The 25,160-nt window shown below is 37.2% G+C and overlaps 1 protein-coding gene across 1 annotated transcript in view; it reads left to right on the top strand.

Moving 5' to 3' along the window:
- The window catches only part of alk (ALK receptor tyrosine kinase), a gene marked incomplete at its 5' end in the record, with an annotated part of 278,465 nt that overhangs the window by 236,650 nt on the left and 16,655 nt on the right, over positions 1 to 25,160 (top strand). The window contains 13 exons of the mRNA XM_079458537.1: positions 132 to 266; positions 487 to 587; positions 3,546 to 3,712; positions 4,920 to 5,014; positions 13,498 to 13,626; positions 17,001 to 17,166; positions 17,871 to 18,018; positions 18,192 to 18,302; positions 18,628 to 18,769; positions 21,049 to 21,219; positions 21,330 to 21,428; positions 22,095 to 22,250; positions 23,820 to 23,933. Of these exons, the coding sequence (XP_079314663.1) occupies positions 132 to 266; positions 487 to 587; positions 3,546 to 3,712; positions 4,920 to 5,014; positions 13,498 to 13,626; positions 17,001 to 17,166; positions 17,871 to 18,018; positions 18,192 to 18,302; positions 18,628 to 18,769; positions 21,049 to 21,219; positions 21,330 to 21,428; positions 22,095 to 22,250; positions 23,820 to 23,933 (1,734 nt within the window). The remainder of the gene's footprint in view (positions 1 to 131; positions 267 to 486; positions 588 to 3,545; positions 3,713 to 4,919; positions 5,015 to 13,497; positions 13,627 to 17,000; positions 17,167 to 17,870; positions 18,019 to 18,191; positions 18,303 to 18,627; positions 18,770 to 21,048; positions 21,220 to 21,329; positions 21,429 to 22,094; positions 22,251 to 23,819; positions 23,934 to 25,160) is intronic.

The following is a 25,160-nucleotide window of genomic DNA, read 5'->3' as shown; positions in this document are numbered from 1 at the left end:
AGACATTTATAAATGGTCGAAGACTTTTTCATCAAGGTCTTCAAGCAATTGAGCTGGATAGTAGATAGTAAGATTGTTGGCCCAATATCTCTTGCTTTCTCCTTAGTGTTCTTTTCTTTTAATTTCTTTAGGTCAGTTCCTCAATGGAAGCTATTGCTCGTTTGGAAGGGAAGACTGCAGCTGGCAAGTGGTTCCAGGTAGCGGTCCCCAATGGCGGGTCCATCCGTCCATTCCCAAAGGCCTAAGGAACAGCTGTCCATCATCAGGTGCTCTGCCCAAACATCTTCAAATTAAATTCAAATTGTTTAAAAAGTATTCTATAAAAGTAATGTATACATTTTTCTTACTCGTTTTTGTAAGCTCCCAAGCCATTTATTTTGAAGAAAAAACTTAGAGGTGGATCATGGTGTCAATCTTCTATGCTTTTTCTTTTGGTAGGATGTTTCCTTTTGTGAATTTGTTTAATGTCTTTCATCACTCTGGCAGGAGCGGTGTTGGCCATTGACAGTCAGCCCAAAGGTCAGCAGGGATCAGCCCAAGTCCGAAGTCCGCTTTTCTTCTACCCACTGCGGAATGCCCATTGCATGGTAAGAAGGCACCACCATTTTCTGTATTACACAAACAACCGTAGCTGAGGCATGCTGTGATTGTGCAATAGGCTGGATGATGTTTTAAGCAGTTTTTATTAAGCCTAATTTGGTGTTGCTAGCAAATGTATTCTTGCCTGTGCACAAAGATCTCAACACTACACCTATAGCCTTGCGCAGAATACAAATATGACTTGAGCAGTTATGGCAATTTTAGATTATGGCCAGTAAGACAAGAAAAGAGAAAGGCTACAGAAACTACTGTTTCTGCAGATACCATGTGTGTTGTGTTTAGTTAGCAGTTTTTTATATATATGCAAATCTGAAAAAGCAATCAAATGCAAAAACATCCTTAATTGCTGTCTGCTTTACGTTTGAGAAGCAAGCTTGTGATTTAAATCTGCGAAAACTTTCCTTTTCCCTCTAGGTTTTTTTTAACAACTTGTTCATGTTACATTTTAAAGGGCTTTTTGAAGCTACTTTATCTAGTCAAGAGCAATAATTCTCTCTTTCTTTTCAATTTCTAGGTTTGATTAATATTAACAAGATATTGGACAGTGGAAATTCTATTAGAATATAATATTCCACCTAGTATAATAAATGGTTGTGGCTTCTGGTCACCTGGGCATGGCTTCTGACATCACCCTTGGATGTGGGTGGAGTTGAATGTCCACCGTAGGCTACAGCAACATTCAACTCCACCCACATCCAAGTGTGATGTCAGAAGCCATGCCCAGGTGACCAGAAGCCACAACCATTTATAATCCATAACATTGGGTGTGTTTGACTTCATGCAGCCTTTTGTTAGTCCCCACCTCGATCTGCCCATACTGTACATAAGCATGGCTTCTGACATCACACTTGAATGTGGGTAGGGCTAAATGTAATGTGGGCCCGTGTCCTGAAATGTCATCTTACCTTCAGATTGTCCAACCCGGCTTCCTCACATCAATGTTACGTAATTTTTTTTTGCGCTGTAAAATCCTCCTACCTATTAATTTTATACTTCTACAACAATCTTGATTGGTTATTAAATCATTCTACATTTTTATTTATTACTGGTAGGACAATTTGATAGGGGTTTTGCACTGTAAATGAATCCTACCTGTTTATTTTGCACTGCGGGAGGAATATCTGACAGGGTAGGACAATTCGACAGAACACAGGGTTGGATATAGACCCCAGGATGCAGTGAGCTCACGTGGACAGATCTCTTTTGACTCTTTTTGTTTTGTCCTAGAGAACTCTGATGACCTACTTAATATTTTTTATTATATGTATCTATTTCTTGTATGATAAATGGGCCAGAATTAATATTAGCCATGATTTGTAATATGTATTTGTATTCATTGTTTAATTATGTATTTGGACATTTTATGCATACCTGCTATGAACATATTGTGTACATATAATGCACAATATCCATGCTAAATAACTTAAATATTGTAGTATTCTATTCTTAGCCTTTAAAAGATAATAGGGTAACAAACTAGTAATGATCCTAAATGAATAGTACTGCAGTTTGCAGTAAGCAGTGTTCCATTCTGAATGTGACTAAATAATCTAGAGACGAATTATTCTATCCTCTTCTTTTTTTCATGTCACAATAACATCCCACAGTGTAGTTTCTTCTTATCATTTTCATGTTTCCATGAAATGTTGTAACAAAAGGTTACATGCCATTAATTTGGTTTTAGCTGGTACTTTTTCAATGTTTAAAGAAATAAGTGACGTTTTAAGGGTGCATAATAGCTCAGGAGGTTATTGTTATACCCTCATTTTAATGTTTCTTGAATTTTATTACACAGAAATTTGGCAACCAAATGTGGAATGTTAATGTCCATTTTAAAGCATGGTAAGATGTCTGGCTTTAGTCAGGAAGTTCCGTCCATGTTAGATTCTGAATTAATAGACCTTGAACCCATCGTTCTATGCCTCACACACAAACCTGCTGGGAAAGTTAAATTACACAACTGCAAAACACTTCAGGAAAAACACTCAAACGGAGGGTTGCAAAGGGAACAACTGACAGAGATGGAGCAGAGAAACAAAAGTGGGATAAAATACTGAAGTAAGAAAGAAAGAGAGAATGTCAGAGAGAATATGGAGGGTAGATAAATAGGGTGGAAGAAGGGCGTTGTATTGGGCTTTATGAGACGTCTTGACTGACAGCGTTGGATGGATGTGCAGTAAAAGCTGCTCTTGTATGAACGGAGCCCAGAGCCTTGTGAAGGCACAGCGGGCCTTGACTGCATTGTGGACTGGACCCAGACACGGGACAGGACTCTAGACTATGACCGTGATCGTCTCTGTCTCAAGACGTTGTTCTCAGCATTACTTGTGATAGGAAAGGCCTCATATCCTTTTTACAGCTGGTCTTTTCATAAGTCCGATGCAAAGGACATAATGAGACTGACTGATGACATTAAAAGCAAGCAAACACAATTATATTGTTTCCCGTCTTTGAATATTGAACACACTACTTCATGAAATAAATAAGAACCGATATATGGTATCACTTTATTTAACAGTCCTGTTTCCCATGTACATACTGTTTACTTATTACTGTAAATACAATAACTGGGTAATAACTAGGAACTAAAACTGAACCTACCCCTAAACCTAAACTTATACAGGTACAGTTTAAGTAAAAATAAACTTTAAAATAAAGTGCAACCTGATATATGTAACTGTTGAAAAAATTACAATGCAGTTTCCGATATATAAATGGTTATTTAGACAGCATCATGGAAATAAGAGAACATTTCAATTTATGTTCTTTCGATTAAATCAGGTAACAGCGGGCCATCCTAATAGAATTAAACATTTGTGCTTCTGCTGTAGATCACATAATTCATCTTAAAATATCCACAATTTTGGAGACTGAAAACACAGGATTATGGCGTCATTTTGGCAAAAGAGCGGTGCTTAGTTCAGATTTTGTAATATCTTCTTTAGGTCAAGTTTTGGATGTGTGGATCTTCAAATGGAGTGCTATCCCTCTGGATTATAGAGAACAGCACAGGTCCAGAGGCCCATCGCAGTCTCTGGAACTCAACGAACGAGGCTGATATGAAGAACGGATGGAGACTCATTACCTTACCTCTTTTTGGATTGGTGGATCTGTAAGTCTTGTCGAAAACTTTAAATTTATTCTTCATGTTGTCTGTGACATAAGTATGGAATTGGGATTTAAAATAATCACACATAAACTATGGCAAGTACGTTCCAAAAAATATTAATGCAAATTGAGGTTTGAAATATACAGTTTAACCAATACATTTTCACTTACTCTTGTGCAAACTGTTCTCATTTGCTTTCAGTTTTGCTCAAACCCACAAGTTTACCTAGAAATCATAATTGATCCCACTGGTGCCATGTCCCAGCCTATGGGCCCAGTAGAGCGCCCGCATCCCTGGCTTACCATATCACTCTCTTTAGAATAAAAAATCAATGAAGAGGCCCAATATTCAATCGTCACTTTTACTCCAATTAATAACTGCTCTTGCCTTGTAGACGTAAAGAGGGGTAGAGGAAAATAGTAGGCTTTTACATATCTACATGTTTGATTGGACTCTTATCAACCCCTCCCAAAACCCCCACAATTCCCATCGCCACAACCTTTGCTCCGTTTTTCAAGCCATACTAATTCCGGTCCACAGAGAGTGATAAAAATGTCATTCCTTGCCCCTTTCCCCTTTCTTGTTAGACTTTTCCCAATTTATGCAACCTTTAGACATCACAGCATACCAGTTAACTCTCGTGTCCTGAGAACCAATGAGCCCTTTTTGACCCAATAGTTGTTAGGTGAGATAATCATATAATAGAGCAAGTAAATGAAACTCTTTCCAAAAATTATTCAAAATGAACTAGCATGAAGAACATAAAGGATTGAGGGAAACCCTTTAGCGGAGAACAGCATTTACAGTACATCTGTAAATGTACTGTAACATCAGTTCACACAAAAATGTTTTGTCATCATGCAGTGAAACATTGTTCCAAACCAGTATGTTTTCAATCTGTACCTTTCTGTAATCTCCGTTGTGCATACATTCAAACACGATTTGAAAATGGCGTTTGACATCATTGCGTGCATTTACATGCACAGTCAAAATTTACAAGTGTTAAAGAGATTTAAGAGCTAACAAATGGTGTTACTCGCAAGAGTAAATGATGACAGAATATTTTTGTTTCACAGTGTGTAGCAAAAATTTTAATCCATTCTTCTGATGGGTTATCATCGTGTTATTCAGATTTTATTTATTTATGTCATGAGTTAAAGACTATTTAAAATGATTTTTTCTCTGTTGTTATAACTCTTTCACACTTTAGGTTCTACCTGCAGTTCAATGCAGATATTTCTTCTGGTGCAGGAAATGCTTTTGCTGTGGACAACTTTACTCTAAGCATGGAATGTTTCCTTGAAAGTAAGTTAATTGCATTTGTACTATTTTTAATATCTGAGATTATGGCATTTTAAAAGGACAGAATGAATATAACTATTAATCTTTTGATAAATAGTTTTTAGTTTCTGGCACTCTGGCACCTTTAGTGCACTCTAAAAAGGTTGGGTTATATCAACCCAGTGTTAGGTCAAAGACAAAGTCGCCCTCCCTTTTGCTAACTAAGCGGAGGGTACTCCCGAGGGGGTACCCCCGAGACTGCTCTCATGTAACAAACATCCATAAAAGGAAGGAGGCTGGAATCGGCGAACGCAACATAAGCTTTTGATAAAATAAACAAACAAACAACAAAACTAACTTAAAATACAACACAAACATAAAAAACACAACATACACTCCAGCCCTGGTCCTCTCTCGCCCTTCCTGTTGTCGCTCCTCTCTTATGCTTCCCGAGCTCCTCCGTGAGAGATGCGAGACCGGTGCACGCGCAGCTGGCGCTTGTTATCACTCACGTCACCGGCCTCGCGCCGTTCCCCCACGGCTCTCGTCCCGCCCTGCTCGCCACAATTGGATTTGTTTGATTTAATGTGTGCATGCAGATAATCAAACATTGATTAAAGGCCCTAGTCAAATATAGTCAAACCCAATCGTTTGGTTATAAATTACGAATACTGGGTTGTTTCAACACATTGTTAGTTTAAATATAAAAAAATATGGAATATAATATATAGCTCAATTTAACCCAACAGTTAAGTTTGTACATTTTTTACCCAATGCTGGGTTGAAATTACCCAACATTTTAAGAGAGCAAAGAAAATGTTGAGGTGGCATGTGAATGAATAGTGTTTGGAACTGTTCTTTTCAGTGAACTTCCTTTATTGAAAACCTTATCATTGTTTGTAATAATTTGAAAAAATTGACCCTGTGTGGGTGTATCATGAGAATATGATGACTGTTTGACTTTTTCTGGTTGATATCTAGTTTCGGTTTCAGCGCAGTCCAGAATTGATTGAATTGATATATTCGGTGTTAGCTCTTTTACACTTCGATCTACAATTTTACTTGATGTTTATCCATATTTAACAGTACATCTGTTATATATGTGCAAAGATTTGTACTTCATTACAAACTTCATTATTTAAGAACTGCCCTTAACTAAACTACAGTGGTACAGGGGTGCAGCGATGGCATCAATTGGTAGTACCAGTAATACCAAATTCATGTCCAATGTTACATACAGTAGTATGTCAAGAAAAACACAGTTTTAACATATTAGACATTAATATAAAAAATTTGGTTGTTACTAATCTGTTAGTAATAAAGTGTAAATATATGTCATGACTAAAATATATTATTGAGTTTACACTCAAAGTTCTTCAGACAGAAGCCTAATTCATTGTGCTATGAAATACAGACTTAGAGACATAGCTTGTGCTTTCATATAAATCACCTTAAGCTGGAGGCCTTTTCTTTGTGCAAAGACTCAGTCACATGTCAACTGAGATTCCAGTTCAATGAGGACACAAGAATGACAAGACCTTTAAGCTAGTGCTAAGTGGACATTTGACAAGCCTCTCGAGTTTCATGTTCTCTTCACAAAACTGTGAGCCGCCTGAGCAGACTCTTTAGACGGTTTTGAAGATCAGCTCAGGATACAGTGCAGATGGAAAAATACCAAGAATTACAAACAAAAAGGCAACGATCAAGGATTAAACACTATACAAATCACTCGTTTTGGTAGCTTTGGTATGTGCTCTGAATTATCTACTAAATAATGTAGCTCATATTGTAAAAAAATTCTCCCAGACACTGGTAACTTTGTAAGAAAACCCAAGTGGAATAATTCCAGATTGAGTGGATAAGGTTTTTAAATTGTTTATTGCAATATCTAAACTATAATATTAAAATATAATAATTTGTTACTGGTTTTGAGTTTTAAAACATGTTGTTTTGCATTATCAACCTGTAATAAAAAGCAAAACAGCTGAACGTGAACTTATATTACATAAATAATACATGCAGGAAACTACGTTCCAATTTTAAGCGCCATTACATCTTCAATTGTCATATAATGCTGTAATTGTTCTGTATAACATATAATTATTATGGGATGGCAGACTATACGGGACTAAAAGTAAAAGGTTAGATCAATGAAAATGTAATTGATGGTTGACACTTTGATCCTAACAGTGTGATATAATATCATTATACACAATGAGATTTTCATCTTCTGAAGATCTAAGGGTGGGACAACAGCATGTCTAATATAGAGAGAGTGCTACTGACGTAGAATGGCTCACTTGCCCAGCAATTTGTAACTGACATAATTTTCTGCCACGCATTGATTCAACGTGGCACTGCGGCATCATATTTTTACCCTCTCTCTCCTCTCTCCATTTCAGATGGCTCTTTTGAATGTGCCAATGAATATATTCTGTCCTTATTCCATGCTTAAATTAAATAGTATAGTTGCAGTACATCACAAGTCAATCAGCAATAGAGTCTGAAGTGAAGTATCCAGTCTTATTTCTTGGGGTAACAATATATTGGGTTCTCTTAACATTCATAATATGGGGGAGATGCCTATGGGAAAGAACATCACAAATGAGACTAGATTTATTTCGGTTGGTTGGTGTGATTGCTGGTTAAAGGTCACAGATGGTATCTGGAAATGTGCTTCGGACCCTTACGGTTTATAAGCCAGGACAATCGTTCATTTGAGTAAACATCTTAACCCCAATTTGCTCCAGGAGGCGGCCTTGCTTCTAGATTAAATTTTCTGTAAAATACCATCAATTCCGGTCACTGTCCTCCAGTTGAAGCAGATGGCATTGGTTTCACTTTGTAGCTGTTTACCTCTATTCCTCAGTTCTGGCATGGCTACAGACTCTTTTATTCTGTTTTTATGAGTTTGCTCGCCAGAACAGGGAGTCATATCAGTCTGAAATTTGCATATCCCACCCTGAGTGGCAGCCTCTGATGGCATAGTTAAATAAAAAAAGATGTCAGAAAAAGTCAAAAAAAAATTCTGGATTTTATGCCCAGAGACACTCATTCTGCTATACTACCTGTGGTGCCCAGACCTCATAAAATCAGCCAGTGTTGCTTTTATGACAATGCCAGCTGCTCAGCGATGGTTTGGTGTTTCCCTAATGAGCAACGTGAAATGCGAAAGTTCCCAGCAACATGAGTGGAATGCTCCAATGTATCTCACAGGGGTTGTGTTTGCCAAAGATGCCATTTGGATAGAAATTCTGAAGCTCTGAACTGTAGACCAAGGGAATGGCAAAGAACAACTTGCTAGGAATCCTCAAAGTGATAGGTTTTGATAGCTTATATGGTATATAGTAGTCAACATGAATTGGGCAAATCCTTTGGAAAAACAAACAGTATTGGATTTTTGGCTTCACTAAGTATGTACACTAAGTATACAAATAAATTAACTTACTATCATGGCAAGATACTGTCTGTGTGTGATGCAGATGTACAGCCTAGACTCACCGAGGCATTGTTGGGGAAAAAATCAAGCCTCAAGCATAAATATAAATGTTACTAGCGATTGAGTACAGATATTATTTGCTCCAATGGTAAATGCTCTGAATTTTGAATTTAGGACAAATGTTTCAATGTTTTTGTCCTTCCTCTTTCAACTCCATATTACATAGACGTAAGTTCAATGGATGCCTGCCTTGATCCACTGTTCTCCCTGAAAATTGCAATAAGCACTGCTTTCTAAACTACAAAGCACATACTGTATATAAAAGCCCTCATCAGGCATCCCCCTTAACAAAAACTGACAGTGGGCCGGACAGCTCTGGCTTTCAGCTCCATCTGAATTCATTCACACCTCTGGGTATAAACAAGATTAGAATACTAACGCATGTTAGAGTCATGGTTAAGCGGGTGCAATCTGGCACATCGAGCTGCAGTGCTCAATCGAAAGACACAATATTGAGTCTGGCTTATGCCATTATTTCTCTCAGTAAAAAATCTTCAGGTCAAATATCAACAATATTGAGAAGTATTGTTGGAATAACTACAATGTTTACATTTTGTGACGCTGACTCTCTGATTCTGTCTCTTTGGTGTTAGGTGGTCATTTTTAAGCTTTAGGATTTGGATTATAGTAGACCTACCACAACTGGCCAATTGGATATGGAGACATATTGAAGTTTTTGAGGAGTGATGACTAAGCTCTTTCCTGATTGTCCCAGCAGATTTAAAATGAAACTTTGCTGAGTGACAGTTTTTCCTGAAGCAAAGGATTACATTCTTCCACAGCTGAAGGAACTTTAGACTACCAAGTCTTGCCTACTGCAGTGTCTGCTTCCTGTATCAGAATACTATGAATAGTCCATACATTCTAACAGTTGGGGTAATGCATGCAGTATGCATTATGTAATAAATGTACATAATCTAATTTTCTGACAAATACTAATGAACGTTAGTGTAACACAGTCATATAGGCCTGCAACTTTGTTGCAAGATATTAAGATTAAAATGTATTTAGGATGATTGGATAAAATTAGTCACCTGGGACTCAGCTTCACATGATCAATGTCATGCACAGTGATATCAGGCAGATAAAAAACGTTATGCAAAGTCTGGTGAGTGGTGATTGGGAAGTCCTTCACTGCATTCTGGGCCACGTCAGGCATGTGAAGTTTATTCATGATCTTACTTCTGCTAGTGTTCACCTGGGATATTATAATTTGAAGTAATGGTTGCATACTTTTGTGCTTTACGTGAGACACAACTTTTATTTCCTTTTTGTAAATAGAGGCTTTTAACATATTTAGGGTCCCCCATCCTGATCCCTGGAATGGAAGGACAGGTAACAATTCGAGACGGTGCATCATGGGAAGGTGTCAGCAACAGGGAGTCCAGATTGTGATGAATGATACCAACTGTAGTCAGAGTGGTGCAGGAGTTTTGTGAGAGTAGATGAGTATTTTTAAAGCGATAATTATGGGATGGAGATGAGAGGCAGCATTTTTCACAGAGTCCCAGTATTGTCTGAGGAGGCTACGTGTGGGGAAAGGGATGATTTGTCTTCACAGAGAGTTGACAATTGGAACAATGCAGGAGCGCATGTGGCTTGTCATAGTAATTAAGAAACATGAACTTGGCTCTTGACACCCTTGGCGGTGGTTGTCTGGTTTCGTGGAGTTTAGCTGTATGTTTTATGTTCAATAAAGGAAAGTATAATGTGCTTCATAATCAAACCAATTCTATCTGACATGTTGTACTTGGTAAGTACTTGGTTAATTCACAGCTGTTTAACCATATCTCTCTTGCTTTATTCTGTAAAATAAGTAATATACATGCTTTAAAATCCATTTGTACATTATAAAACCAGTGTCGAAGCTTTGCACTATTAGAGAAGTTAAGTGGCTTATTAAAATATCATAATATATGTCTGATATGTCAGAAATAGTTGACTACTGACAATGAGACAGGACTGGCTGAGAGTAGAGTACTGTTCTGCACTCTTTGATGCAACAAATGCATCAGTTGTTATTGGAAGTGTCCCTGGTTCCGCTTGATCTAACTAGTGCAGCCTAGATCTTTGAAATATATATATTATGATAGTGTAGTGCAAGATTAAAAAGATGCGTCTTTAGTCTAGATTTAAACTGACAGAGTGTGTCTGCCTCCCGCACAGTGCAGGGAAGACTGTTCCAAAGTTTAGGCGCTAGATGGGAAAAGGATCTGCCGCCTGCACTTGATTTTGAAATTCTAGGTATTACCAACTGACCTGACACCTGAGAGCGTAGTGCATGTGATGGACTTTAATACGTTAGAAGTTCTCTCAAGTATTGAGGAGCTAAACCATGCAAGGCTTTATAGGTAATAAGCAAGATTTTAAAGTTTATGCGATGCTTTATAGGTAACCAGTGCAAGGTTGACAGAACCGGGCTAATATGCTCATACATTTTTTATACGCGTAAGAACTCGAGCTGCCGCATTTTGGACCAGTTGGAGTTTTTGTAATAGGCCTGCAGGGCAACCACCTAATAGTGCATTACAGGAATCTAGCCTTGATGTCATAAAGGCATGTATAAGCTTCTCTGCATCTGATGGTGACAGCATATGACGTAGTTTAGATATATTTTTAAGATGGAAAAACACAATTTTACAGGTGTTGGCGACCTGGTTCTCAAATGACAGAGTACTATCGAATATAAATCCAAGATTCTTAGCTGAAGATGAGGGTTTTATGGAAGATCCATCAATAGTTAAGCAGTATTCTTGGTTGTTACGTAGGGCAGTTTTCAGTCCGATAAGTAACACTTCAGTTTTGTCCGAGTTCAGTAATAAAAAATTGCTACTCATCCACTTCTTTTTTATCGACTATGCATTCCACTATTCGATGGAATTGCTGTGTTTCATGAGGCTTCGAGGAAATATAAAGTTGCGTATCATCAGCATAACAGTGAAACCTTACTCCGTGTCGCTTTATTATATCTCCTAGAGGTAGCATGTATAATGCGAAGAGCATAGGCCCTAAGATTGAGCCCTGTGGTACACCGTACTGGACTTGCGATTTGCGTGATACCTCATTGTTTATTGCTACATATTGAAAACAGTCGCATAAATAAGATCTAAGCCATTTCAAAGCTATTTCCTTAATACCGACATCAATTTCGAGTCTATGTAGGAGCATGCTGTGGTCAATGGTGTCGAATGCAGCACTAAGATCTAGCAGCACCAATAAGGAGATACAACCTCGGTCGGACTTCATAAGCAGATCATTTGTAACTCTGTACTGTACATGCGTTTCTCCCAAGGCATTCTGTACATTTCCATCCCTGAATGGTTCTTAGAACAAAGTATTTTGGTTAGAAACAGTTCAAGCTGTCATTGCAAGTAAAAAAAGTTAGTAAGTCAGTATGAATCCCATAAGAAAGATCAGAGATGAAATCTCTACAAAGTCCCTATTGTCTTTGCTAAACAGAAAGTAACTTGAAACTTTTGTCTCTCGTGTCTGATTTTTCTGAGATGAGAAAATACGATATTTTAAAATGTTAATAACTCAGCTCAAATGTGGTCAAATTTGCATTTAAAAGTAAGTATTACTTAATATTTTCGATATAAACTCAAAAAAATAAGAAACATCTGAGTCAAAATTAGATGGTTTGGTGTTTCCCTAATGAGCAACGTGAAATGCGAAGCTTCCCAGCAACATGAGTGGAATGCTCCAATGTATCTCACAGGGGTTGTGTTTGCCAAAGATGCCATTTGGAATAGAAATACTGAAGCTCTGAACTGTAGACCAAGAGAATGGCAAAGAACAACTTGCTAGGAATCCTCAAAGGTATAGGTTTTGATAGCTTACATAGTATATAGTAGCTTCACTAAGTATACAAATAAATTAACTAACTATCATGGCAAGACACTGTCTTTGTATGATCCAGATGTACAGCCTGGACTCACGAGGCATTGTTGGGGAAAAAAATCAAGCCTCAAGCAACTATTAAAAGTAAGTATTACTTAATATGTCGATATTAACTCAAACAAATAAGAAACATCTGAGTCAAAGTTAGAGACTTAAGGTTCTTAAATGGAGCAGGAAAAAAGTCACTCTCCCATACCTTCTCTGGATCTGTTCCACATTGGTGGAATGATCTACCTGCTGCTAGAAGATCAGTAGACTTGGTTGCCATCTTTTAAAAACGCATTTCTTCCGTCAACACATCGCTGATTGATTTATCCTAATTATTTTCCCTTTCTTTCTACAGCTAGTTCATAGCGATGCATATGTACATCAGCCTTTTAGAACACAGAAAAATACTACCCCATGAAAATCCCATCAGATGGTAATAAAAATGTCAAAAACTCTCAAAAGAGAGAAAGATATCTGGTTGGCTGGAACTCACCTGACATGTTATGGGACATGGTAACTTTACTGTTAATATAAACGCACTGTCCATTGTTCACACGTACAGGACTGTTACCAGGTGTGATGCTTTCCTGTGGCTCAGTGGTAAAAGGCGCTAGTAACGCCAATGTCATGGGTTGGATCCCAGGGATTGCACATACTTTGAAACAAATGGATAGTATAATGCAATTTACGTAGCTTTGGATAAAAGCGTCTGCCAAATACATAAATGTCATAATCTTACCATGTATAAAGTTCCTTTTCAAGATTTTAAGGTCAACCTATTTGAGACTTCTACATCATCAGCAATCAGTCTTATTAGCATATCATTAACATTTATAGAAATGTGAAGGATATTACATTAGAAAAAAAGAATTTTGGTTGTATGCATATTCAAGTAATCTTTTGAACTTCAAGATGCTGATATCATTTCCAGTTTTATAGCATACCGGTATCATCCATCGCCATAAAAATTTTTTTTTTGTGAAAGTGTTGTTTATTTGAGTTGCTTCTGTAGGCTCACAGTGTTGGATACGGCGCTTTAACAAAGCCCGGGGCCTTTTCTCTGGCTGCAGTGGTGGTGTTGGACTACAACCATGTATTGTGTCTTTTCTCTCATCCTCAGCCAATGGAGAATTTCCTCCGGTTGTTCCTACAAGCCCTACCCAAGTGTCGTTCACACCAAGCAATGAAAACATCAAGACCACTACACCACTTCAACCAGCATTTTCTCTTCAACCTACATTGACAGAATGTGAGTTTTCTTTTCAACTTTTTCATGTGCTTGAAGTGTTTGTCTCGATTCCAGATGATACTCTACTCTTTTATAGTGCTTGCTCTTTGGGAATTTTACCAATGCAATTAAACCTTTCAATTTTTAAAGTACAGTATTTTGGTAAAGAAAACAAACACTGTTTAGTTGATCAAATGGAGCTTTATAGATGTTTAAGTGACGAAAAAGAGAAATCCTCCAATTCCAATTTACTTAACTGTTCATGCATTAAAAGAAACTGGAATTTATGTTTTCACCTAGTTATGTAGTCCAAACACCAAGCATAATTCAGTCTGGACCATGTATTTCCTTCTGAGCACAGAAGAAAATGTTGAAATGCTTGAGTACACCAAATATGTTGGACTTCTAATGAATATAGAAGATGAATGCTTATGAACAGAGTCTATGAGACTGCTTCTCTCTCTGTCTTTCTCTCTCTCGTTCTGTCACACTAAAAGGAAGAGCAATGCAGAAAAACTAAAGTGTGCCATCTACTGGACTTTATGTACATTATTACTAAATTTAAAATCTGAAAGGCCATCAGTAAAACAGTATATCTCAGTTATTAATTCTAGGGACCTACATCTCTGCACATTTTCAACATGTTCCTAATCTGCATTTTAGCCAATGGAGATCTTTTCTAATGATTTGAATATGGTTTGTTGAAATATGCATTGCAGGGGTCCCGAAGAGCAAATACATGTTGACAAGAATTAATAAACAGGTTTCCATCACCCTAACGTGCATTTGAACTAAGGTAAACTCAAGATAAAATCTGCGTCTAGCACGTTCAATTGATTTGATAATTCTGAGATTATCTTTGCTTATCCTTTTCCATTTAGGCTTTCTATGCACATTATCAAAACATCTAAATGGTTAGATAGAAAAACCCTCAGAGATTGCACATTCCATCTCTTCTCCCCACCCCGTTAATTTGCCGGATCTGCCACGCCCCCTTATTCCGGCACCTCGGAATTGACAAATTAAGCACTGGATATTAGCACAGTTAAGCGGGAAATGAATTATAATCTAATCAGTTTTTTTTCAACAAAATCTATTCAGAAATTAAAAAAAAAAGATTGATCTTTTTGGCATATTCACGTGTCCCTCTATCCTTTTTTAAGTTAAGTGTCAATAAATGGTGTGCACTCGAGTGTTTATGTAATGACTCTCACACCATTTCATTTAGAAAAAATCTGAATAAGGAGATACTCGGCTATTCATCAAGACTCATTAGCAGAGCCTCACTTACGCAAGGTCCTCTACGATGTTATCCAACTTTGGTGGCATGCACGATTAAAGCACTTTATCAATCTCCTGTAGCTCAACTGGTAGATTATTGCCCTGCAGACAAACCAAGGTCATGGATTAAACACGTTTGTTTTCCTGATAATATGCGTACCTCGAACCGGCGTAAACTGATTTAGATATGAGTGTCTCCCAAATTAATTAACTCTGTTAACTAAACCGTTGAAAGAATGAAGGAATTTTTGGAACTGATTCTTATGTATACGGTTGCTATTTACATATGCAACCATATTTTTGCAGGAAATGACCAACTCATTTCTTCATGGCGATGGTGAGGAAATTCTTGTTATAGTTTTGAATTTGTACCATTGAACATACACAACCAATATCTGGTCTCACCGGCAACCAACGGTGTGCCTCATTTGATGTTCTTTTTATGTTATAGTTAAATCCCCCAAAAGTAAACAAATAAATAGTAATTTTATAACACAGTATATCTCATAAAATTGTTCTTTCTGCACTGAGAACATGATTTGGACAAGCCCCTACTTTACACCTAACTTCAAACAAAACCTTCATACAGCTTGCAATTTTGTGCTGTTATAAACCACAACTCGAGCTAAAGACAATTACTATTTAAAGACTCTAGGTGTGTGAGTTTCTATACCAGACTATAAAAATACATTTGACTTGACTTGACTAGAGTATGCAGGTTATTGTATATGTTGCGTTCATAAGCTTAGGCATCAGACTTGTTTCCTTGATCAGGCGTTGACGGAGGCAGCGTTTGTGCACAAAACAGCCAATCACAATTAAAAGCAATACCATTTTCTTGCTACCAGTTTCTCGGTCATCATTTTATTTATTCAAGGTTGACCCTGCTCGACCAATCACCTTTTGTGTGCATGCAATTGCATGGCATTGTGGGACGTGGAAGGCAACAAAGTATGCTTTCAAAAATCAAACAAGTATCTCAGGAGACAGGCAGTAAAGCAAACATTTGATTTGAAAGTGCCTTGAAGCCTTTCTACCTTGGAAGTACCCCTAATGGGGTAAGCTAAAAACTTAAACACTGAGAAAAATTATTTCCTTTATTCTTGTCAAAAAAGTTACATATTGCAGCTTTAGAATTTATTTTATTTTATCTTCTTAACAATTTATTAGGCATCTGGGCCCATCTCACTTGATCTAATTTTGCCTCTTTTCATTCGCCCCCCTACTTTTCTATCAACCTCCATCGATTTCTCCCTTTGCCATCCTGGCACCTCATTTTGCCTAGTAAATCCCCACCGAAAGAGGGAGTTTGCCGAAGCTTTAATGCTATGGTGAGAGGGAGCATGTTCTTCTGTCAGATCAGCTCCCTCGGCCTTTGTCTCCTTGATTACTTCTTCCGACTTTGTCTGCGGGAATGCGTCCTCTTATGAGAAAAAAGAAACGGACCGCTAACCTCATGATGGACTGAGTTCCGCCGCTCGGCTTCCGATGACTCAGCCATTTGTACCAATCAAATCTTTGAGAAGTCTAATAAAAGGAACTTGTATCATGAGACCATAATTGGTAATATTTGTCAAGCCCACAGGATCTGTCTCACATCTCGAACTTTTTATTTTGCTTTAGATCTAATTACAGATCTGTGTAGTTTATATACCTTGCACAGATTTTTTTATTATTAAAAAACAATATTAAAAACAGCAGAACAATAAAAAAAAGAGTATGACATTCTTGTAACACACCATTTAACTTCTTTCAGACTTTTCTATGAAAGACAAAATTGTTCCTATGCTGTTCTTTTCATAAATACTTTGACATTTAGCATTGATCTAAAGGTCTGAAAAACACCTATAGGTTTTTAAGCTTCTGTTGCTTTTATGTTCTTATTTTATGACTGTAACTGTTAACTACATTGGATGTTCAATGGTTCAGACATCCAAACATGTCATATAGCATCTTTTATGCCCTTCATTTAAGAGTACATAGTTCATTGTATTCTATGTCAGTGTTGTGTAGTAAGTGTTGATACTTCTGCTGAATGAGAAGTGGGCTTATAGTATGAAGATAAGGCTTGTTTATACTAGAGCTGATGTATCTGTGTGCATTTTTGTATGCAGTTGTCAAGTGGATATTCCACACATGCGGAGCCACAGGACAAGATGGTCCAACGCCAACCCAGTGCAGTAACTTCTATCGCAATTCCAATGTCAATGTCACTGTGGGAACTAAGGGACCATTCAAGGGTATCCAGATGTGGCGGGTCCCAGAGACAAGGAAATACAGGTGCACAGAACAACACACTTTCTCTCTCACAATGTCCCGACTACAACAGGCCAAAATATCCACCTGAGTTCTCCTTTAAGAGTTTAGCAGTAACTTTGTTGACAGGTAATGTTTAAACGTTCTTAGGGACAATTGCAGCCTGTTATCAAGCTCCGACAGGCTATTTAGGTAATTGTTGTGAACGAAAGGAATAAGAATCAGCTGAATTGCTGAGGTAGTATGCAGGCTGATAATGACATTCCCATAGGAAACTCAGTAGAGAAGTCTAGATATCTCCTATACAAATAAATGAAAAGGATACTTAACCCAAAAATGAACATTCTGTCATCATTTACTCACCTTCGAGTTGTTCCAAATCTGTATAAATGACTTTTTTTCTGATGAACACAGAGAATAGTATTTGGAAGAATGCTTAAAACCAGACAGATTTTGCCCCCCATTGACTACAATAGTTGGAAAAAATACTTCAAAATATTTTTTTTGTTCTGTTGAAGAACAGCAAACAGTTCTAGGGCACTACCATGGTAGTCAAAATCTGTCTGGTTATAAGCATTCTTCCAAAGGATCTTTCTCTGTGTTCATCAGAACAAAGAAATGTATACTGATTTGGAACCACATGAAGGTGGGTAAATTATGAAGGATTTTAAGTTTTGGGTGAATAATCCCTTTAAAGTATCTGTTAAGTAATCCATTTTGGGGTTCAGGATCACAGCGTACGGAGCAGCTGGTGGACGCAGTGTCTTGGCGGTTCAGAAGTCGCATGGGGTCTACATCACCGGAGACTTTCTATTGCAAAAGGATGAGCTACTATATATTCTAGTAGGACAGGAAGGAGAGTACGCTTGCCCTAATGTGAGTGAGCCAATCAATCAACATCTATTCTCTGTGATGTTCCTTAGTTGAAACATGTTTCGCATCAATATTTATCGAGGCCTTTACACTGTGCTTAAGGATATGAATAGAAACAAAATGTTTCAAATAAAATGAGACACAAATCAATGTTTTGCTGGAATGATTTTTCCTAGATGGTGACTACAATGGACCGGATCTGTAGAGAACAGCAAGGACCCTCCATCAACAAGACCCAGCTTAAGGGAGGGGGAGGCGGAGGAGGGGGGGCAACCTACGTTTTCAGGGTGATTAGACTTACTCCAGCCTTAACCCTAAACTATTCCTCAAAATCAAAAACACTTACCCAGTCCTTGTAGTCTCTAACCATTATGAAAGGATGTTCATCCAGGACCATCAAGACTTTCAGACTTCAAGTTAATATACAACCAAATCAGCCACTGTTTTTTACATATACTGACAAAGAGTTGCAGTTTTTAATTTAAGTAAACATCAAGCAATATTTAAACTTCTGCGTTCGTCATGTAGACACCTGTTGTTTACGTGTCTTTAGGATTGTTTATGTGTATGCAATTTTATATATATAGTTAAACATGTTTCCATCGGTTACAGGTGGAGAAAGGTGTCCACATTCCTTTGCTCATTGCTGCTGGAGGTGGTGGCCGTGGCTACAGCAGTCAATCAGAAAACGCAGAAGAAGTGATGGACAAAGATCCCAGCATTCCCGGGCGTAATGGCAGATCAGGAGCAGCAGGTATCCTTTAACCGCACCCCAACACAGCTTTAACATTAATTTATAATTCCTTAAATTACACGTGAATTAGGCTAAACTTGTGTTTAATATTTAGTTTAATACTTTAAATGAAGAGTTTCTTTCCAAAAAACTGATATTTCATCTAAAAACAAAAACATGTTTTTTTTGTGCATTTCCAAGTAATATCAATGCAACTGCAGTTGGTTTGTTTTGATTGAGTAATAAAAACTACAAAAAATACAGCTAACCGACAAAAACATAGAAGAACCATTTTCGGTTCTCCAAAGAACTCCGTCAAATCTTCTTAAAACAACCAGTGTATGCTTAAGGTTTCTTACATGAAATGAAAAGCATGCAGCTTTCCCAAGATGTTTGCCTCTTTAGACAGTGATTATATTAATTGATTCATTTTTAATCTATAATGTTTCAGAACAGATTTATACATCCACTATGTATAGTGCAAGATTGGATTTTACTTTTGTTATAAATACTTTTCACATCTTCTAGCGAATTCCCTTTGAAAGAGATTGAGTCTCATTCTAAGAATTGTTTATGTGCATTTGTGTGTGGGTGTGTGAATGTGTGTGGATCTTTGGTTACACGCTGTATAGATTATTTTTTAAAGAAGTGAATGCACACATAGGCTTTTTGCCATCTGATGGGAACATGACAATAATATAATAATAACATAAGCAATCAAAGACATGTGTGTGTGTGTGTGTGCATGTATTGCGGGTGCCGTGGATGTCTCCCACTGAGCTCTCAGTATGGGTTCTATCAGCAGCACTGTTTTCAAAGGACAGCTCCCACATTGTTCTCGATTTACTGCTGCTGGGATCCAACCCAACGCAAAACCATCACATCTACTTCTGTTCAACCTGTTTTCATCTTTTTTTGGCCAATGAACATGAAGGCATGACCTACTTGTGCAACTTTTGACGCACATTTAATGTACTCTCTGTTCTGCCTCATTTTGTCATCTAAGCCTGACACATTAGTAGTCGGCTAGTGTATTCATCTGGCTCAGTTGTCTCTTTGACTTAATTTAAAAATTCCACATCAAATAAATGTATTTTTGCATTTCTTATAGTACCTCAGACTATTGTTCATAGCTGATCGGGAACATCGCATAATGTTTCTGTTTTGCAGACATACATAAGACATATTTTACACCAACTCACTTTGGTTTCACTAAAGGCTAATGCCACTGAATGTGTTTCTTTACTTTTTCTTTCTCTGAGACAACATTGTGGTTATAATTGTCATGACTGGATAGCTCTACATATTTTACCTCCAAAACATGTGCTGCTAAGAAACCATTAAAGAGCTACCAATATAGGATAGACTTGTTTAAAATAATAAAAATAATCAACAGAGATGATCATTAAAGAGTTAGTTGTAAATAAATTGTGAGTTCTGGTTTAAGACCAATAAACTCACAATTTGTAAGTGATGACAAAATTGTAATATTTAATTTGTGCATATTAATTCGATCCTGATCACGTGTCAATAATAATATCATGTTTATGTGTTTTTTACCAAAATGTTATCGTAATATCATGGGTATGTGTTTTTTACAAAAAAGTGCTAAAATAAATGTTTTTGACACCAAGGTATATTCATGGTATTCATAATTTACTAGTGATGGTCAACACCATTCTTCTCTATTGTGTTGAGTGTGGTGGCAACACATTGTTTTTACGGAGGATCTAAATTGTGCTTTAGTACGTAAAATAGTTTAGAACGTTTAAACACTTGTTTTAAAACGCATATTCGAACGAATATATGGTGTTATGGAGTTCAAAACACACCACTGAAAGGATTAAAGAAAGAAATAAAAAAAATGTCTATCTTTCAAGAAAGACAATTCTTAGCAATAAATTCACACATAGGATATTTGCTGAATACATTTTATGTAATAAGACTGGGAAAATGAAGTGTCTATAGAGTTTTGCATTGCATCTTAATGTGGGCGTCCATCATCAAACGCCTCTTGCAGTATGGACAGCTCGGTTCATTTTTTAATAGTTGGTTTTACTTTTTTAATAGTTGGCTTTTACTTGTGTCAGGATGCAACATGTTGCTTTCAGCATAGGCAACGTGGCTGACCTTTCATTTTTTTACTTTTATGTTTGAGTATAATTATATTCATATATGAGAGACAGCTTTATTTGTGGTCGGATTGCAACCAATCCTGGGTTGTATTTGAAATAGGGTGCCTAAATAGTGCTTTTGCCTTGGAGATATTCATGATTTGCTTGGCTCTTTGTGTTTCACAGGGGGTGGTGGAGGCTGGAATGACAGTGCCCCTGTGCCTCAAGGTGGTAGGCCTCTCATCCTGGGAGCTCAGGGCGGAGAGCCCTGTCAATTTATGGGCTGGAAGACTCGAGGGGGTTTTGGTGGTGGCGGAGGGGCCTGCACAGCTGGTGGAGGAGGTGGAGGATACAGAGGTTAGACCACATACCAGTCTTTATGTTCAATTGCTTTAAAAAAACATTAGGCTTCATTTGGATTCTGTGATGGTTTGTTACATTTCATTTTCTTCCCTCCATGGCTATAGGGGGCAGTGCAGCACCGGATAATGATCCCAGAAAGGATGGAGATGATGGAACATCTTTCATAAGCCCTGATGGTGAGATGTATCTGGAGCCACTTAAAGGTAAAACAATGAACAGATACAGTTCTATAAAAACTATGTAGTATGCAACATAAAAAGTCCATCATGCGATGACATTGATGATGTCCAGACAGTATGTATAATCTTATTTTGGGCTATTATTACTTGCATACCATAAATCTGATGTTCCTGGTCTTGGAATTGATGCAAAAAATAAATCCCAAATGTACCAATTACTAGAAAAGTACCCAAGTTTTTATTTTACAAAAGGATCTTTGTAGTGGAAAGGGTTTTTAGTCCATGAAAAGGTAATAAAGAGTGTTTTTTGAAGAACCTTTACCTGAATGGTTATTTGGGGAACCAAACATGGGTATTTTATTCCATTTCTGTGAAGAAACCATTGTAGCACATTTATTATTAAGAGTGTATATATACTAAAGCAGGATTGGTCAGTCAAGAAGTTTTCTTCTTTGCCAAACATACAAAAGATCTGATATAGGGCAATTTTAATGTTAAAGTAGTTATTTAGTTAACATTGTTATCCAAAGGAGTTTCCTTTTCCAATTCCATAGTAACCTGGGGAAAGGGGGCATGCTCAGGGGAAAAAATGGTTTGAGGTGACGACTCAGTCTTGCATTGATCAAACCATCATTTACTCATTATGAGCCCCACCGTTTTATACCTATGATAACAAATTGTTGTTTCCAGGCATGGAGGGAAACGGTGAGGTTATCATCAACCCAGTGCAAAACTGCAGTCACTGTGAATCGGGAGATTGCCATGAAACCTTTGAGGGCACAGTTTGTTACTGCGATGAAGAGCTCACTCTAGCCCCAGACGGAGTGTCGTGTATTAACTCTACGGGTCAGTTCATCAAAATACACTTTACCACCATCAGACAAATGACTGTCTCGTAAAATGGTTAAATGAAAGTCTGGGGAAAAATTCTCAGAATGATGAAGTTATTTCTCAAGTGTAGCACTTACCTATAAAGTCAATTTGTATCCATTTATACAGTAGTATTTGTGACTGAGGTCTTCACTTTGAACTGTAGCTGGGAAATAAGTGATAGTATACGTTTTACTTTTATACAAGTTAGCTAGTGTTACATTGCAGAATATTTAGTAATATATTTGCTTTTATGTTTATATTAATTCTGGTTTAATCGAATGTCAACCCTGCAGGTGGCGACCTCATAAAATGCTATTTTTCCTGTGTTGACATATTTGCTATTGAAATAGAATGTTGGGCAGCATATCATTTTATATTATTTACTTACTGTATTTTATTTGTTTGTTTTTGTATTCTACTTGTATGTTTTCTGTCACAATAATGAAGCTTTGTTTGCTATTTAATGTTGCTAAAACGTTTTTTTTAAACTTTCACTAACCCTCTTCTCTCAACAGGTAGTGGTCTAGCTTTTGTTGAAACTAGTAAATTTATATTTTCACCTATTGTTATATCGCTCTTTGTATGACTTATTACTTATTGCTCCCCGAACTCTTTGTAAGTCGCTTTGGATAAAAGCGTCTGCTAAATGTAAATGTAATGCTAGACATTAATGATCTGAGACATTAACCAAGTCTGCAATCAAACGTCATTTTTATCAGCAAATGTCCATGAATCTACAGTAGTTCCTGTGCAATCTACATTTATTTAACACTTCTGTAGTCTCAACAATTACATTGAAACAACTGTCTCACGTGTTCGGTTTTTCCTACGAAATTGTAGGAGAAACATCTGAGATTAAGTTAATACTTAAATGAACCACAACGGAGAACTCCATCAGATCTCCTGAGCTATGAAAGATAAACTTCTGAACAGTACAATTTACATCTGGCTGGGCCATTAGAGAAAGCATGGATTCTTACTCAGAATTTTATAAAACAAAAATAAATAATTTATTGTAGTTAAACTAAGAGAACAAACAAAATATGGCATCAAAGCTAACAGACAGAGTAAACGCAACATACATATTATTTTGCTTTAATAAGGTCTGTGAGGTCGATTTTTCAAACAACACTTTGTTTAGACCCCTTTGTCTAGATGTTTACTTTAAAACCCTCATTTTAAAGCCTTAGAAAATGTTTGGCACTACAATTCAATTACATATAAGATGATCATTATATGATCCTGGGTTGTAAGAATGTTAAGCCAGTCCAGGCTACAGTCTCAGCATCTCATTATGAGATAACAAGCATCAAAGTTCATTTTAGCCATTCATTTCACAATGATTTCAAATACTGACATGGCCTTACTCAATCCATATATCAAGGTTATATTTTCATGGAATGTTCTTCACATTAAGAAGATTTTATGATCATGAAATGGATTTTCAGAGACTGGGTCACAATTATTTTGCACTGTATGAAAGCCCAAATTGAGTTCTAATTGATTAATCTGAGCTGTATCTGTTTGTGTGTGTTTGTGTAGATGTGTCTATGCTGCCCGCCCAGCCATCTCTGTCCCATCTGGCACTGGGCCTGTCTGTGGGGACCTCTGCACTCATTGCGGCCTTGCTCTTGGCTGTGTCTGGCGTCATGATCAGTGAGTGGAGCATGTCAAATTATTTTCATCAACATGGTTTCACGGTTGCCAAAAGTCTAAAACATAATATTGAAGCCAAGTAGTTTATGGAAGATATTTTGAGCTCCTTTGGGTGTTGAAGAAACTTTAAAGCTTTTAACAGACCACAGGAAAGAATAACTATGGCTAATTCATATACACTCTGTAACTTATACCATGCATCATTATTTTTAAGTTAGGCCTACTGTAGTGTCGTATTTTTTGTCAATCTAAATTGATCAAACTGTTGAGTAAACTAACGTTTAAGAACATTCTTGACCTTCATCCTAGCCTTCATCCTGTCCTTTGCAGCGGTGATTCGTTTATTGACCTGTCAGAAATTAAAGACTTAAAAAAAAACTTTTATGTCAGAATTAAAGACTGTAGTGGTCGGAAAGCAGTGTGTTTACGGCGGGATATTATATCTATGTAACGCTTATGAGTAAGCAAGCTGATATATGCTTTCCGTACCGGACATGAGCGTACCTTCAGCCTTCAGATAGAGCATCCAGCCTTTATTGTCATAGCCTATTTTGGGGATGTGCGGGGATGAAAACGAAAGCCTCAGCAGGTCATCTACATTCATTTTAGTGACTGAGAACACTGCAGCGCGCAAACTTAAAATAAACATAACTCTATTGTTATCGTCCGCTGGTGTGGATGCAAATTTTGTTAAAATTACAGCTATCTTTATAGTTATCATTATAATGGGAACGGCCTTTAAGCCTTATTTTCATTTTTATGTCGGCAAACGAGTTTTTCGAAATTCAAAATACATAAATAGCATACAAATCATTTGGGTCTCTTTTATATGTTTAATGGTGTTTTGTGTTCTGTTGAATAATAATCTTAGAAATGCTCAAGACATACACAAAATTTGACTCGTGTTTGCTTGAGGCATTACCTCAGGTTCACACGCAGAAACATACACACAGAACACCATCACAGCTAACACATCATCTGTCCATCTACGCATAGTAGCAGCCTTCAAGTGATGAATTGAATAGGTGTGTGATAAATGAGCTGTTAACTAGACTCTGACAAGCCTTGTCGATTTACCACTTTATGAATAAATCACATGCACAGTCCGCACAAATGTGTTTACTGCCTGGGTCAGGCCCACCAAACTTATGCATGTTTATGATTGTTATAGTTTGTGAATATGACATTTCAGATTTGGCCACATTGACATCAACTCATGTGCGATAA

Source organism: Barbatula barbatula, assembly GCF_947034865.1.
Source record: "Barbatula barbatula genome assembly, chromosome: 6".
Taxonomy (NCBI): domain Eukaryota; kingdom Metazoa; phylum Chordata; class Actinopteri; order Cypriniformes; family Nemacheilidae; genus Barbatula; species Barbatula barbatula.
Note: the sequence above shows the minus strand (reverse complement) of the source record. Positions and strands in the feature narration are given on the sequence as shown.